At 36.5% G+C, this 17,451-nt stretch overlaps 1 protein-coding gene across 2 annotated transcripts in view; it reads left to right on the top strand.

The window, feature by feature from the left end:
• INO80 (INO80 complex ATPase subunit) overlaps positions 1–17,451 on the top strand; it is a 121,084-nt gene that overhangs the window by 52,190 nt on the left and 51,443 nt on the right. For both annotated transcript variants that reach the window (XM_042252297.1, XM_004010458.5), the window contains exons 15-24: positions 1,645–1,704; positions 2,118–2,260; positions 3,798–3,882; positions 4,761–4,878; positions 5,797–5,882; positions 8,784–8,951; positions 9,172–9,305; positions 10,394–10,461; positions 11,184–11,277; positions 12,046–12,217. In XM_042252297.1, the coding sequence (XP_042108231.1) occupies positions 1,645–1,704; positions 2,118–2,260; positions 3,798–3,882; positions 4,761–4,878; positions 5,797–5,882; positions 8,784–8,951; positions 9,172–9,305; positions 10,394–10,461; positions 11,184–11,277; positions 12,046–12,217 (1,128 nt within the window). The remainder of the gene's footprint in view (positions 1–1,644; positions 1,705–2,117; positions 2,261–3,797; positions 3,883–4,760; positions 4,879–5,796; positions 5,883–8,783; positions 8,952–9,171; positions 9,306–10,393; positions 10,462–11,183; positions 11,278–12,045; positions 12,218–17,451) is intronic.

Genomic DNA, 17,451 nt, shown 5'->3' with positions numbered 1-17,451 from the left:
GCTAATTATATATTCATTCTGTTACTCAGTAGATTCCCAGGAAAATACAACATGCATGCTTAACTTTCTCAAAAAAAATACAAGTTAATACTGTTAATACTTTTCAGATAATAGAAAGACCTTAGTATAGTACTGTAACTACACTCCCCTTCTCTAGACTTAACACAGTTGTTTTTGTATATATTTTATATTTTAAACCCCAGAAGACATTTTACTATTATTTGTACTTTTGAAATTATTTAGATTTATTCATATTATTCACATTCATTTCTCATTGATCTTCATCCCTTCTTGCATATTTGTGCTTCCATCTCTGAGATATTTCAGAAGAACAAAACATATCAAGCTATAGATTCAAGAAGCACTTTGAATCCTGTAATAATAAAAAGAATGAGAGTTACATCTAGGTACATTACAGAATTGCTGAGTTTTGCATTCTTTTGTTTCTCCATGCTTTGGTCTGGATGTTTCCTTCTGACCTCTCTTGTAGTTCACTAATTTTCTCTTCAGCTGATTCAGTCTATTGAACTCATCATTTAATTCTTAATTCTAGTTATTTATTCAGTTCTAGAAATTGCCTTTGGTTCTTTTGTAATTTCTAGTGTAACACTGAAGTTCTGAATCTCCTCTTTTAATTCTGTGAACAAACAAGCATTTGTTTAAAAGTTTGTTTCTAAAATTTTTGTTTTGGTTTTGTTTTAATGCCAGATGTATAGGAGAAATTCTGGAGATAATTGTGGGCTCTGAATGTTAATTTCTTCTTCCAGAGAGAGGATTAATGTGTGTTTGGGGTTTTGTTGTGGATTTTTTTTGCCTACAGTAATTTTTTTCTGGGACAGTAATAATCCAAAGCCCCATTAATCTAAGTCAGGAGTTGGGATGAATTGAAGCTAGATTTCAGAATCTGATAAAGCAAGTGTATGTATAGTTTACCTTTACTACCAGTGTGTATGTATCTCTTCATTCCCAACTTAAGGCCAGGGAGGTAGGTAGTTATCAGAAACCTTCCTCCTTGAACTACAGTTTTTTGTTTGTGGGTCCTGTGTCCCTTTAAAAAAAGAAAAACAACTTCTCAGTTTCATAGTGTCTCAACTAGAACTTTTGGGAAGGATCAGCACTCTCTAGGGGAACATGTACAATGCCAGGCTTTCCTGTCTTTTCTAGATCTAGACTATAATTCTTCACTGCCCAAGTAGCTCTCTGATGCCTTTTCAAACAGTTGTTTTGCATCTGTGTTTTAACTGGGTCAGTAGAAAGAGTGCTAGTCCAACTCCTAGTGCAGTAATGATAGAAGAGGAATTCCTATACTCATTCTGTTAAGGTTTTTAAAAAAAGCCTTTCTGAATAATGTATTGGTGATGATGAAAGTGAAAGTGTTAGTCACTCAATCATGTCCAACTTTTTGCGACCTCATGGACTGTAGCCCCCCCAGCCGCCTCTGTCCATGAAATTCTCCAGGCAAGAATACTGGAGAGGGTAGCCGTTCTCTTGTCCAGGGGATCCTCCTGACCCAGAGATTGAACCTAGGTCTCCTGAATTATCGTCAGATTCTTTACCATCTGAGCCACCAGAAAATCCTATATTTACGATGATACTTTTAAGATTATCAGTAGAAACTAATATACATATTGGTCCTTTTTCCAGGTGCTACCATATTGGGGAAATCCTCATGACAGAAAAGTCATCAGGAGGTTTTGGAGTCAGGTAACTTTCAGCTTACTGTAAGCATATACACACACACATATACCTATTCACACATATATGCATTCATTATTTCTCCAGTTGATTTGAATAATTTCTCTTACATAAAATCTTACATGTTTCTATGCAGATGTAATTTTTTTTCTTTTACAATGTTTTTCCTGTTATAGACAGTCAGTCAGGATTAAGAACTTTTCTCTTTAATAAGCTGATGACTACTTTTTAACAAGGTTTGTGATTAAGGTGACTACTTGAAAAACAATTACGCTTTAATTCACTACACATCTCCTACATGAGAAACATATCTTTAAGGCTATCTTAAACTTCTTGGCCTTAGGAAATACAGTCCATGCCTCATTGTCTTATTATGAATTGTTTAGGTTTCTCTTTTCACCCTTGCCCTCTTATATTTACAGAAGACCCTCTACACTCAGGATGCCCCCTTCCATGTGGTTATCACCAGTTACCAGCTGGTGGTACAGGATGTAAAGTATTTCCAGCGAGTCAAGTGGCAGTACATGGTATTGGATGAGGCTCAGGCACTCAAGAGTAGCTCCAGGTAATGCAAGTAGTAGAAATAAAGTCTGTGGACTGAGGACGTATGGATACATGGATATGTGTATGACACACGAACACAAGAATGAAGGTCAGAGAGAATTCAAAACGTGGTATCTGCGTAAACCATGTATCTGACCAGAAGGCATAAATTCTTTTTTTGCATTTTCATGGAATATAAATATTAATGTTTAGACTGTGAGGATTTTTCTCAGCTTCTTCCTCCTCACACAATAATTATGGCTTTTTAACTGATTTTCATTCTTGAGGGAAATTTTCTGTGGAGGAAGGGGTAGCTGCCCTTTGCTTGAGGGATTACTTTACAGATCTTGGTAGGAAGCAGAATGTTAAATTCTGTGGATTATAGCTTCTGCTATTTTATGCAGGTTATCCTAGTCCCTGGATGGTTATTAGACTCCCAAGAATCCTTTAATTGGAAGTTACATGTTTAAAATGTTCTAATACCTTCAAGCTCCCAAACTGAATAGTAAATGAGTGCTTGGCTGTGAAGTGTTATTCAGTGGTATTAGACCTTGAGTTTGATGGATTTTATTAACTCTTGGTGAATTCATAGGACTTTCTTAGAAGTCCATGTTAATTGGCAGAATAGTATTTTCCATGGACCTTTCCATTCTCTGAAGAGCATAATTTCCTGTTTCACTCTTTTGAAGTAGGGCATGCTTGTGGCCAGGAGCAATAGATTCATTCACTTTGTATTTTCTTCTCACACCCTTTCTCATTTTCCATTGTTCCCTCCAAACTCACACTAGAAGCATATAGAATAATAATTTTAAAACTTTCCACTATGAGTTTTCAGTCGCTTAGTTGTGTCTGACTCTTTGCAACCCCATGAATTGTAGCCCACCAGACTCCTTTGTCTATGGGATTTCCCAGGCAAGAATACAGAAATGGGTTGCCATTTCCTCCTCTAGGGGATCTTCCCAACCCAGGGATTGAACCTGTGACTCCTGGGCCTCCTCCACTGGCAGGCAGATTCTTTACCACTAGTGCCACCAGTTATATGGTTTGTATCAACAAAACTGACTGATAGTGAAGGACTTTATTAAGCCAGAACGGATCCTACTCTGCCTTTTTGGGCTTCCCTGCTGGCGCAGATCATAAAGAATCTGCCTACAATGTAGAAGACCTGGGTTCGATCCCTGGGTTGGGAAGATCCCCTGGAGAAGAGAATGCCTACTCACTCCAGTATTCTTGCCTGGAGAATTCCATGGACAGAGGAGCTTGCCAGGCTATAGTCCATGGGGTTGCAAACAGTTGAACAATTAACACTTTCACTGCCTATTTGAGGACGTTTTAAAACTTTAATACCTTAATATCATGTTTTCAGTATAGAGAAGTCAGTTCCTTTGAAATTTCCTATCCTCAGCTTTGTTGAATATTTTTCAGTTGTGCTTATTGTAGATTGCTTGATTCTGAATGTTTGTTATTTTTTGAAAAGCGTTTCTAGAAATAAGGGTTCTCAGTAGGGCGAATAAAGATTTACTGCTAACTTGGAATTTATTGCTCATTTTATTGAACAGTGTTCGTTGGAAGATACTCTTGCAGTTTCAGTGTCGGAATCGGCTTTTGCTAACTGGGACCCCCATTCAGAACACCATGGCAGAGGTAGGCACAAGTAACAGATTGGAATTCTTTACCTAGGCCCACCCAGAGTGTTACAGCTGTATACAACTTATAATCCCCCATGTAAAAGGAAGAATTTGCCCTATGTGGTGTTTTGTGGGGAGGTGCAGAGGAGGCATCATTCCTATTTTCTTACTCTCTGGCACAAGGCAAGTAAATTTCTTTATTCTTTGGTACTTAAATAATGATCACATTAAGAATGCTACTCATCTGATGCAGAGATATTTTTATACTAGGATGAAAAGGTAATATTCTTTAACACTGAGAGGAGCTAAAATTCTTTCTTATCATCTAAAATAGGAATCAGAAAACTTTCTATAAAGAATCTGATAGTAAATATTTAGACTTTATGGGCCATATAGTCACTGCACAGCTATTCAACCTTCCATTGTAATGTGAAAGCAGTCATAGATGATATATAAAAGAATAGGTATGACTATGTTCCACTATAAAGTTTGATTTATAAAAGTAGATGGCAGACCAGACTTGGCACCAGAAGTCATAATTTACTGATCCCTGATCTAGAGTTATTATTAGCAAGTTTTGCTACCTCATACTGTGTTCAGTTGTGGATGGATCTTTGTATAAATTTTAAAACTGTCTCACTGCAAAATCTGAGCAGGACTTTGAGACTTTGAGTGTAAAATTAATTGAAAAATACCACAATTTGCTACAGTGCCTTGTTAAAGTTGGTTGATGAGACGTGTGCTTATACACTCTCACTTAGTCACACATATGCATGCGCCTAGACACAGATAAACAAATCTGGAAGTTCACTTTCTCTCTCTCTGAACTCATTATGTCTTCACATCCTGTCATTTCATTGCTCTGTAGCTATTTCACTTTTCATTTGCTTCCAGCTCTGGGCTCTGTTGCATTTCATTATGCCAACATTATTTGATTCACACGAGGAATTTAATGAATGGTTTTCCAAGGACATTGAGAGCCATGCCGAAAACAAATCTGCCATAGATGAGAGTGAGTACTTCTATGAACTTTCATTCTTATTAGTGTAGCCAACACATAATTGTATCTTTTCTTCTGTGTAAAGAATTTTATTCTAGTACGCATAAGAGGATCTGAGACAAAAGTTTTTTCTCTTTTAAAATAAAATTGTTTTCTTTTTTATGTGCTTTGTGTGTGTCTAAGAGTCAAAAAAGGACTTATCAAGTGATGCTGCTGTAGTGTTGACTATTTACTCAAGGCAGAACAGGCAAAGTTCACATTTTGGCTTACAAAATCCTCATTTTCCACATAGATTCTGAAAAACTTTATATTCTTTGTGAAATGGGGTGAGACTTTTTACATGTAATAAAAACAAAATATTAGACGGGTAATTTTTGGTATTTTTCTTTACATATTAGGATTTATTTTTTCTTTGAACATTTTTGAATTTTTATTATAAATTTGTTTGATCTCTTGACTAGTATCTTTTAAGAGAGTTATAGAGTATTTATTACACAATGTGAAGTGATATCTACCATTAGAAAAGTCCTTAAGTAATTTCTTATACTACATGTTATTAATATGCCGACATACTTTGAAAAATGATTTTGGGGCAACACTGGGAGTCCCATATAGCTTCATTAAACCTGTTTGAGAACCCTATTATTGATAAAATGTTCTTGAAACATTCTGAAGGTGAATTCTGATAAAAATAAAGTCATCCTTATTGGTCTGAGTAAATGATAGCAAAATGCATTTGCCCAATTAACTATAGGAAGATGCTGTGGAAAGTTCAGATCCTTGGCTTCCTACCTGGGAAAAATTGTTTCAGTCTTGCAAATAAATCATTATGCCAGAGGTATTTAGTGAGAGATGATCATGATATTTCTTTTGTTTGTGTTAAACTGATATAATGTATTATTTGTCTGGGGGGTTCTCCTGCCATTTCAGATCAACTCTCTCGCTTACACATGATATTGAAGCCATTTATGCTGAGGAGAATCAAGAAAGATGTGGAAAATGAATTGTCTGACAAGGTAAGAAAGTCAATCTTGTGAGTTTAGGACTTAATAAACACCAACTTAAAATTCCAGGGTAAAAAAAATTTCCTTGGTAAATGTTAAGTTGAAACGTAATTAGTTTGAGAGAAAACCTTTAAACTTGGGAGGGTCAACATAGACTTAAGATGAGTCAAATAATCAAGGCAAGTAATAGTTTTTTCTTTTTTGTTTTATACTTTTTATTACGGAGAATTTGAAATATTATAAAAGAAAGAATAGTATAATGAATCCTCCATGTAGCCTAAATGATCAACCCATGACCATTCTCCACCCCTTTAGATTATTTTGAAGCAGATCTTGAATGTCTTTTGTTTCATTTATAAATATTTTCCTATGTATCTCTAAAAGATTTGGTGTTTTTTAAAATATATAATCACATATCATTATCATCTCTATAAAAAAAAAAGAAGTTACTTCATTGCAGTATCACATACCCAGTCAGTGCTTGGATATCCCCAGTTGTCTTTGTGTATGCTTCTTTCTTTCTTCCTTTCTCTTTTAAAGTGTTCACTTTTTGAGGTCAGGATCCAAACAAGGTTCATATGTAGTGTTTGGGTGATATGCCCCTTAGCTATCTTTTAGTCCCACCCTTCTTTTTTCCCTTTTGCAATTCTTTGTTGAGGAAACTGGGTGGTTTGTCCAGAGTTTGCCACATATCAAATTTTGCTCAATGCATCATTGTGGTGTTCTTTGACATGTTCCTCTGTCTCCTGTATTTCTGCAGACTGAGAGGTAGGTTTAGAAGTTTACTGTGCTTTGGGTTGTATTACTTTTTCTCATAAAGTCTATAATTATGGTTCATAAATATCGTTTTTGAATTTTTACCCAACCTCTGTAATTTTCTGTTATTGCTTGTGAATCCTCCCAATATTCTCCTTTCGTCTTTTTTTTGCCTCCCAGTTCTTAACTCCTTTGGAGTATTTCCTGCCTCACATAGATTACACCTGTTTCTCACAGTTCTCTTGTCTATATGAAAGGCATCTTTCCAGGTTCTTGATAATGTCAGGTGGCTCTCACTGTCACTGCCAGAGGCTGGATCATTTTGAAATGTAGTAACTCATAAGATTGTGGTGGTGATATACACCTTCAAAGAGAGGGAAAGAAGTGTACCTTTGTTTTATTCCTTAAAAAAAAAACTTTATGGCTGTTTTGTGAAACTGGTTGATTTTGCCTAAATAGAAGTATCACACAGATGTACCTGATAGAAAATACTTCATTAAGAAAAAAAAATAGATCTTTGAGGCTTTTATATCAGAAACAGCTTAAAAACAATAGCAGCATCATAATGTCTCTTATTTAGTGGTTATTAGCGAGGTGATGGAGAAGGCAGTGGCACCCCATTCTAGTACTCTTGCCTGGAAAATCCCATGGACAGAGGAGCCTGGTGGGCTGCAGTCCATGGGGTCGCTAAGAGTCGGACACGACTGAGCAACTTCACTTTTGCTTTTCACTTTCATGCACTGGAGAAGGAAACGGCAACCCACTCCAGTGTTCTTGCCTGGAGAATCCCAGGGACTGGGGAGCCTGGTAGGCTGCCGTCTATGGGGTTGCACAGTGTCAGACACAACTGAAGCGACTTAGCAGCAGCAGCAGCAGCAGCGAGGTGATCAGAAGATGTGTGGTTGTTAATTACTGCGTGTATTATAAATTTCTTAAACATCAGCAATGTTTCTAATCTGTGAATTAAATAATATATATGTTATTGAACTATTACTGTCTGCGAGCAACTGATATGTAGAGAGATTCAGACTTCCCAGGAAGATGAATATATAGATAGCTGGTACTGTATCATAGGATATATAGTGATGATCTATGTGAAGTATAATGGGAACACAGAAGGGGGATAGTTCTGTTAGGGAAGGTTAGAGAAGGTATCAAAGCAGAGGTGACATGTGAGCTAGATCTGGAATAATGAGTTGGCTTTTACTAGGAAATATGGTGGGAAATGGGTGCTAAGCAACAAGAATGAACAAAGGTAGGTTAGTATTCAAATAGGCAGCATGTGTGGCAAACATTATTCAGACTGTTGTTGCTGAGAAATACAGGAGAACATCATGAGATTGGGACAATACGGTAAGTTAGACTATGGGAGGCCTCTGCCTACAGGAGAATTTGTAATATTTTACCATAGGCAGTAACTTACATTGAAGGTTTTCCAGCACTTGGGTACTTTAGAAGATTTGCATGGCAGGTTTCTTGGAACCAGGAGAGATTGGGGCAGAAAGCTCCTGTAGTAATAGCAGTCTAAGTTAGATATGGTGAGATTCTGTGGTGTGTCAGGGTGGTTAGAGAAAAATTTCCAGGTTGAGTTGAGGAACTTAGAAAATGATAGAACATGGGGTATGAAAGAGAAGAGATCGGAGCTGACTTTGTGACTTTTTGAAGTTTCTTTTTGGGCAACTTAGTAAATGACAATGCTGTTAATCAAGTAAATTGTGAAAGAGAAATTTTTTTCTGATACATCAGAAATGCAATTGCTACAGACTGTTTGAATGATACTATTTTAGTAGGTAGTTGGAAATACAGGGCTTAGGGATGTTTGGAAATATATTTTTGCAAGTTACTGTGATTGATGGTAGTTGGTGCTATTAGAAATGGAAGAAGTTGCCCATGGAAAGCATGTAGAGTGAGTAACAAGGGAAGAGGATCAAGAAAAGCTCATATTTTGGATAGTTAGCCACATCATAGGTTTATAGAGATCCTGAGTTTCTTGAATTAGCCATATCACAAATTTATAGAGATACTGAGTTTCTTGAGATATGTATACTGTTTTCTTTCCAATCATAATCTGCCTTGCATGAGTTTCCAACTTTGTGGTAATACTGAACTTTCTTACAAACTGTTTTTCAGAATATAAATGTCCTTATTGATTTTTAGATTGAGATTCTAATGTATTGCCAACTGACCAGCCGACAGAAACTGCTGTATCAGGCACTAAAGAACAAAATTTCCATTGAAGATTTATTACAGTCTTCTATGGGCTCTACCCAGCAAGCACAGACAACCACCAGCAGCCTCATGAATCTGGTCATGCAGTTTAGGAAGGTAAGAGCTCAGGTCAGCCGCCCTAGAGTTGTCTTTATTAACCCACTTCAAGGAAGAGGCTCTATCTAGCCTTGATGCCAAATAAACAAAGGTTGTTAAAGAATGAAAATGGGAATATATATATTCATAAAGGTAAACCTGCAGGGTTTAGGATTCCCCCATTGCTTCATAGTGATGTCTGCACAGAACACTATTGTCTTATCATTTCCCTTTCTCTCAGGTATGTAATCACCCAGAATTATTTGAACGACAAGAAACTTGGTCTCCATTTCATATTTCCCTAAAGCCATACCAGATTTCAAAGTTTATCTACCGTCATGGACAGATCAGGGTCTTCAACCATTCACGAGACAGGTGAGCACATATTAATTAATATCTATTTGCTCTAAGAGTGCTTTTGTAATTTGGGGTTTTGTGGCTTAGTAGATAAACTTAATTGAGAATGAGTTCCACAACAGCGAAGTATTTAAGCAATGGGTGGACAACTGTTTGTTGAAGGATCATGTGATAGGGTCTGTGTACTATCAAGAGTTTAACTGGATGACCTGAAAGGCCCTAACTACTTGCAGTTCCCTTTCTGAATGAGGAATGTTTACCTGTGTGCAAAGATGTACTTGTACCAACAGAGATCAACAAATATCTCTGCCTAAGTATTGAAATTGCTTTGTAGTGGCTTATTTCACCCTTGGAATAGCACTTATAGAAAAACTGATTTGATTTCAAATTTACCTTTTTCCCAGAATCAGCAGTGACAGATTTGGTTAAAAAAAAACAAAAAATGAAGTGTTGTTAATGGTAATATGCTAGAAACCACTTCCATTCAGAAAATAGATGTGTAGGTCCATTCTACACCTCTGCATGCAGAATCAGTCAGAAAATAATGATTTTATTTTGAAAATTTAACAGTTGCTTTTGAATTTTTAAGACAAATTCCCAAAAGAGTCTTGTGTACACTTGCACTTGAGAACCATAGATTTAGAAAGCTCTTTCTGTATAGAAACTGTATAAACAATATTATCAAAATAATCATCAGCAACATCAAGCCTAACATTACTGAAACTGAGACAGATTTCTTGGGTTTAATTTTAGAATGCTTTGTCTGTGATAGCTCCAGGCTAATACTTTACATGGGCAAGGGGATTAACGGAACAGAGTTGTAGTGGGGTTTTGTTTAATATAGTGTAATGGCAACTTGCAGTGCTGGAGTTGTTTCTGGAAATGTGAAATAAAATGAGACCGCTTTGAACTTGTATTATCATCTACTACCTTTAGTAAATATTTAGTCATTTTATGTGGTATCATTTTTGCCTGGCAACAAAATTCTCAAAGGTAGAAACAGTTTTAAACCTTCAAAGATTCTTTTAGTTTGGAGCCTCCAGTTTAGTTAACTTGCTGATATTTATATTTGGGTTTGGATTTATTTTATTTTACTTACTTTACAGGTGGTTAAGGGTTCTTCTTTCTCCATTTGCACCAGACTATATCCAACAGTCTCTCTTTCACAGAAAAGGTAGGTGTTTTGGTCTTTGAGAAGGAAAGTATGCCAAGGATTTATCAGGATGTTCTTTGTTTTGCTGAGTTGGAACTAATAGTGGCTTTGCCTGAATGCTAGGCTTTTGTTTATAGTCTTGATAAGATTTAAGTAAGTTAGTTGTCTTTTATCTGTAGATGCTAGTAGGCTTTGTGGTTATAACAGAAAGTATAAAAAAAAAATTTTTTTAAGTTCTATCCGTTTCAGTTGACCTTCCATCTTTATTTTATATCTGTCTCTTTAAAATTTCTTACAAAGGTGTGATAGAGACAGTGCAGGCTCTTGTTAGTTTGATTCTTTAGGCCCCTTCTGCTTAGTCTAAGGAAAGGAAGCTGCTCAACTTTGAGCATTGTCCAAAGTATTGAGGCGGAAGTTCAGAATTCTTCACCTCTGTGCTTTCCTTTTCTTTTCCTTCTCCTGGCACAATAAAAAGAGGAGGGCAGTTAGCCAAGGGTCTGAAACCCCAGAGGTAACTGATGAGCCAGCTCCACTCTGGCCCATATGTGTCATATCTCATATGTCTGCCTCTTTCACTTGTGATTGTGGTACAAAAATATGACACTGTCTTCTGTCAAAGTGGCTGTATTAGAACCTTAGAATAGTTCTAAATTCTTAAGTCAAAATTCAGCAGTTCAGCAGGCTTTAGTTGAGTGTTGTCTCTTGTTTTCTGTTGGGTTTCACTTTGTTCTTTGATATTCCAGGTGTTAATGAAGAAAGCTGTTTCTCTTTCCTTCGCTTTATTGATGTATCTCCAGCTGAAATGGCAAACCTCATGCTTCAGGGACTTTTAGCCAGGTGAGAAGTTTGTTCATTGTTTAATGAGAGAACAGTCGAGAATAAATAGGGGCAAATGTTGAATACTGTGAAATTAAATATTTAGTATTATATGATCTTACAGAGCCTGTCATTCTTTTTGTATTAAGAATTAAAGTTTTGTAAGGAAATCATAACTTTCTTTTGAAAATTTAATAATTGTACAATGCTTCATGCTGTACCTTAAATAAAAACTGTTTAGGTTCTTCTCCCGAATGCTACCAGAAGGTCTTCAAGTCTTAATTTCTAGGTGGAAATTTGTTTTATTTGTTTCTTCAGGGCAAATGATGGCTGACGATTCCTTTACTTAGTAGGGATTGTAGCATAACCTGCCTTATGTATTCTGGGAAACTTAGTTCTCTGTTCTTTTTCTTTGGAATAATGGCTTTTACTTAATTTACTGCTTTGTATTATATTTGTATAAAAAATAATGACCTTATTAGGAGAGGCTTATCTCCTTTATAAGAGGATGTTTTTATGAGAGGTTTTGCGATAAGAGTTGAATATTCCTTAACACGAAGAGGAGCTTTACGGAGGATTTTCATTTTCATAGTAGCAAACCCAATTCATGTCAAAGATAGAATTTATAGAACAAAAGTATGAAGCGACTGTGTTTGAAAGAACTGTGTCTAAAATGCCCGAGATTGACAGAAGAGACAGTTAATGAGAGACAAGGTTCCTCGCTGCTATGAACTACCCGCAAACCTCCATGGAGCACTGAATAAGCATGTCTGCTGTGGTTTGTTTCAGATGGTTAGCTCTTTTCCTGTCTCTGAAAGCCTCCTACAGGCTCCATCAGCTGCGCTCCTGGGGAGAGCCGGAAGGGGAGAGCCAGGAGAAATATCTGAGAAACAAGGATTTCCTTCTTGGGGTTAATTTTCCACTCTCCTTTCCCAACCTTTCCAGCTGCCCTTTGTTAAAGGTAAGCAATTATTTCAGCATCAGTTATCTGTGTAGTACTCCCTTCCCTTTTCTTTCAGTCAATAAAAGTAATAAAGTAAAAGATGACCTGAGGCAGTCAAAAAAAGTTCCCATAGGAGTGAGAGCAGTGTATTGTTACAGTTTATTACATATAACTTAATAGACATTTTATGTGTGTATACAGTATATGTGCATTTATATTTTAATATATATGTTATATATAACTTCACTGGGAAGTACACATATTTTAAAGTACACATTTAAAATATGTGAATTTACACTTGCGTATGCATTTGTGTAACAGCTACCTAGATTAAGGTATAGAATATTTCCAGCACCCAGAAGTCTTTCTCATACTTCTTCCCATTTGAAACTTCAAATTCAGAACAGACCACCAAAAAAAAAGATACTCTTTTTTAATGCTGTGAAGTGGTCCATTGCCTGTTTCTAATCACAGTTTATTAGTCTAATGTTGGTGGATATTTAGGTTGGTTCCAGTTTGGGACTATTATGAATAAAAGTGCTGTACATATTCATGTACATGTCTTTTGATGAATGCAAGCACTAATTTCTTTGGCGTTTATATCCAGGAGTGGGATTGCTGTATCATCACACACATGTATGTTTAGATTTAGTACCCATTGCCAGTGAGGGTGAAAGAGGAAAGTGGAAAAACTGGCTTAAAACTCAATATTCAAAAAACTTGGATCATGGCCTCCATCGCTTCATGGCAACTAAGTGGAAGCGGTGACAAATCTTATTTTCTTAGGCTCCAAAATCATTGCGGATGATGATTGCAGCCATGAAATTAAAACACTTAATCCTTGGAAAGAAAGCCGTGACAAACCTAGACAGTGTATTAAAAAGCCAAGATGTCACTTTGCCGGCAGAGGTTCTTATAGTCAAAGCTCTGGTTTTTCCAGTAGTCTTGTGAGAGTTGGACTGTAAAGAAGGCTGAGTGCCAAAGAATTGATGCTTTTGAAATATGGTCCTGGAGAAGATTCTTGAATCCCTTGGATTGCAAGGATATCAAACCAGTTGTTCCTAAAGGAAATCAAGTCTGAGTATTCATTGGAAGGACTGATACTGAAGCTGAAGCTCCAGTTTTTGACCACCTGATGCAAAGAGCTGATTCATTGGAAGAGACCCTGAAGCTGGGAAAGATTGAAGGCAAAAGGAGAAGAGGGTGGCAGAGGATGAGATGGATGGATAGCATCACCGACTCAGTGGACATGAATTTGAGCAAACTCAAGGAGATAGTGAAGGACAGGGAAGCTGGGCGTACTGAAGTCCATGGGGTCGCAAAGAGCCAGACACGACTTAGTGACTGAACAACAACCCGTTGCCAAATATTTTTCCAAAATGGTATTACAAAGTTAAACTCCCACCAGCAGTGTGAGAGATTCACTGTTCATCTTCCTTGCCTACTCCTGGTACTGTCAGTTCATTTTTTGAATTTGTGATTTTCAGTTCCATCTCCATGGAAAATAATTATGTTGAACATTTTTTCATATAATTGTTCACCTTTATGTAGTAGGTAAGGGGGAGAGTGATAGGTGATAGGTGCAGTTTCAGATCATGTGGGCCTTATGTGTTTTATTCTGAATGAAATGGATAATGCTGGAGAATTTTGAGAAGCGATATGTTGTTTATATTTTATAGTTCTTTAACTAGATTAAAAGTTTAAAAGGTAGAAATTTTCTTTGTATCCTCTAGAAAATGTAAGGGGTCCTCAATCACACTGGTGACTGCATAGAATGTAGGATGTTCTTTGGCTGCATCTGGTATTTGACCCCTGTCCACCGAAGAACCCATGTGGTTTCTTTTTCTTCTCTTTCCCGTTTCTTTCTCAAGTGTTGCTCCATGTACTTTTATGGACTCTGAAGATAAGATCAGTAATGCAGAAGGAGAATAGAATTGGGTTCCAATTCTGTTTGGAATAATATAGTCAGTGGTGGCGAGGTGACTTCCTTCTAGTAAATACTGCTATGTTTAGTAGACAGTTGCTTAACGTCTCTCTCATAGTCTGATTTCCTTACATTTGATACTGTGTATTGCTAAAGATACAGATTTTTTTTACTAGTTTTATTTTTGGTACAGAAAGCACCATTGCCCCTTGGAGTTTGTTGTGTCCTATTACGTCAATGCTTCAATCTTACCTAACACTGAAAGAGATGAATCAGTTATCTGTATTCTTCTGCTTTCTGAAAATAGAGTAGTGTGTTCAGAGCACCTGTTCCGTGCTGTCCTTCAGTCAGTGAATTTCTTGAGAAATTTAGATGTGGGCAGCATGCTTTATGTGAAATTGGTTTTTCCGAAGTTAGATTCACTTCCATTTCTTCTTCTTTACTTTTATTTCATGTTGTAAGCAGACATTTGCTTTTGTAGTAGCTTAGCATGTAGAACTGAGTTACTGAGCCACAGGTAGCTGAAAGCTAATCATGGACGTGTAGAGATGCTGTTCTGCTTTGGCTCTCATCCTTATCTCCAACATATATATGTTGAAATATCAACCAGGCAGTGTACCTTGCCAGAGTTGGTTGATATATCTTTTCTAAGAAATACTTGATTTCAATTAAGTAGAATGATCTTTACATGATATCTAGCCTTGAAGGTTAGACTGTGTTCTGATTGAAGAATTATTTTGTTGAAGCTCTATGTGTAACAATTAATAAAGCCCATTATAACTGTGGCTTTTTCAGTCTGGCCATGACTCACAAGAATATTTTATACTACCTGTAGTTATGTAAGAATCAATACTAGGTGAATAGAATCACCATGTAGAAAGATTCTGGATCATTTTGTGTAATAGTAAGGAAAGAAACTGACATTTTGGGACTAAGGAAGGGTCTTACTTTCTGAATGTGAAAGAGACCATCAGAAATTACTCAGAGAGCAGTATGCATATTTCATTGCAGAGTTACTCTGACATGTAGTTTATGATCAACTACTACTGATGACTGTCTTAGTACATGTACCTGTTATATTCCTCCTATTCAAAAATCATATAAATAAAGTTAAGTAAATTTGAAAAAAAAAAAAAACCTAATTCAAACCTGAGCAGATAGTTTATTATGGAAAATCTCCCCCAAGAGTGGCTTTGCTAGAATATGCCTCTCAACACTGTCATGCTGCTTCTGACACTGATTTCTCCAAAGCAAGTTTTTCTTATTCAAGAAATTTTTTTTAGAGAACATGACATTGCCTGTTTTGCAAGAAGAGTAGAGAAGGAAATTTTGAATACTTAATTCTTTAAAACAGATTTCCAAAGTTTATGAGTTAAGAGTATAGAGTAAAAGCTAAAACTTAAGATGCATGATATTTTAGTGTACATACATATATGAAAAGCACACTTCCTCTAATCCTGCCAATTTACAGTTTTTTACAAAAAAATGAGTCTTTTGGGGGTGGGGGGAAGGTGACTTGTCAAGTTTGGACAACAGTGGTGAGACTTAAGTCTAATAATTGTCTTGATAACGTTTGGATTTGTTGATAGGATTTAAATACAAGGTCTTGGATTCTTTTCATTTATTTGTGGGTGCATCAGGTCTTAGTTGTCATATGTGGGATCTATTGTTGTGGTGCATGGACTTCTCTCTAGTTGTGGCACGAGGGCTTAGTTGCCCCACAGCGTGTGGGATCTTAGTTCCCCAACCAGGGATCAAGCCTGTGTCCCCTACATTGAAAGGTGGATTCTTCACCACCACCAGGGAAGTCCCCTGTCTTGAATTCTTTTTGTTTGTCGTTTGTGTGTGATAAATTCATCATGTATGTGGCTTTGTGCCTTTTCCTGACGTGACTTGTTTGTTGTCATTGAGATCTACAAAAAAATTCTGGCATTATTAATACAATTTACAGATCCCCTGAAAGAGCCCTTTGCTTATATAGGGATGCTACTACTGTGGGGTCAGAGAGAAAATTTTTATTTTCACAGGAAGCAAATTTATAACTGTGCTTGCTAGTTTCAGCATATGTCCTGAAAATATGACTTGAAAGGTATTTGCTGTCATTCCTATGATGAATTAGAACTTCAGGAAGGACAAGAAAAGTCTTGAAAGATTAGAAAAAGACTGGCATATAATTGTGGGTCGTTAAAGCTTGAGAGGGCAGGAAGTAGCCTAGTCAATGATTAGAGAGTTAAAATTTTTTTCCAGTGATATTAATAACCATTTGAATTCATGAACCTAAGAAGTAGCTAAGTAGATCCTGAAAATATGACTGTTTGCTTTCCATTAGTAGATAACAGGCCCAGGTGATTAGAAAAACAGGAGGAAATAATGGGTATAATATATTAAAAACTTTAGCCTTTCTCTTGTTGCCTTGGCTATCCTAGAGATATTAACATACATATAGGGAAATGCACAAGTCATGTGACATTGTCTTGTCTGTTCATTCCAGTCCTTCAATGTGATAGTATCTCACTGTGGCTTTAAATTGCATTTCTCTTGTGAATAATGATATTAAATACCTTTTCTGATGCTCATTGGCCATTTGGATAACCTCCTTTGTGAAATGCTTCTTCAAGACACTTGCTTATTTTTCTTTGTTCTACCTATTACTTTTTCACTCTCAGTACTGTCTTCTGTTGAATTGTTAGCATTTTTTGTATCTTGTGAAAGAAATCTTTGTCTTTTTCGAGGTCGTGAAGATTATTCTGTTTTTCTCCAAAAGTTGTTTTGATTTACCATTCAAATCTACAAGAAACTGGGTTTTTAGTGTATGTTATGGGTTGTCATTTCTTTACTTATAGATATCCATATCCATTTGGCCCAACTTCTTTTGTTGAAAAGACCATCCTTGTTGCACTACAGCTTCCGTTTTGTCAAACAGATGGCTGTATATGTGTAGGCCTGTTTCTCATCATGTTCTGTTCTGTTAGTCCATTAGTCTATCCTTGACCACTACCGGTTATTAATTATTCTTGCTCCATGATAAGACTTGAAACTGGTAGCACAGGTCCTCTGTCTTTGTTTTTCTTCAGTATTGCCTTTACTGTTCTTGGCCCTTTGCATTTTCATGTAAATTTAGAATCAGCTCATCTGTCTTAGTTTAAACTCTTTGCAGCAGTACTGCTAGCCTCATGTGTCTTGATTATGCCCCCCTGTTATTAAAACATTTTTATCCAGTACCTGTGTATTATTTCATTTAAAATGACACACAACATATTAATATTATTTACATTGTGAAGCTTTTTATTTACATTGTGGTCTCTTCTCTGGAGACCACTGACCTAAA

This window comes from Ovis aries, chromosome 7 (assembly GCF_016772045.2).
Source record: "Ovis aries strain OAR_USU_Benz2616 breed Rambouillet chromosome 7, ARS-UI_Ramb_v3.0, whole genome shotgun sequence".
Classification (NCBI taxonomy): Eukaryota; Metazoa; Chordata; class Mammalia; order Artiodactyla; family Bovidae; genus Ovis; species Ovis aries.
This window is presented reverse-complemented; position numbering and strand designations above follow the sequence as displayed.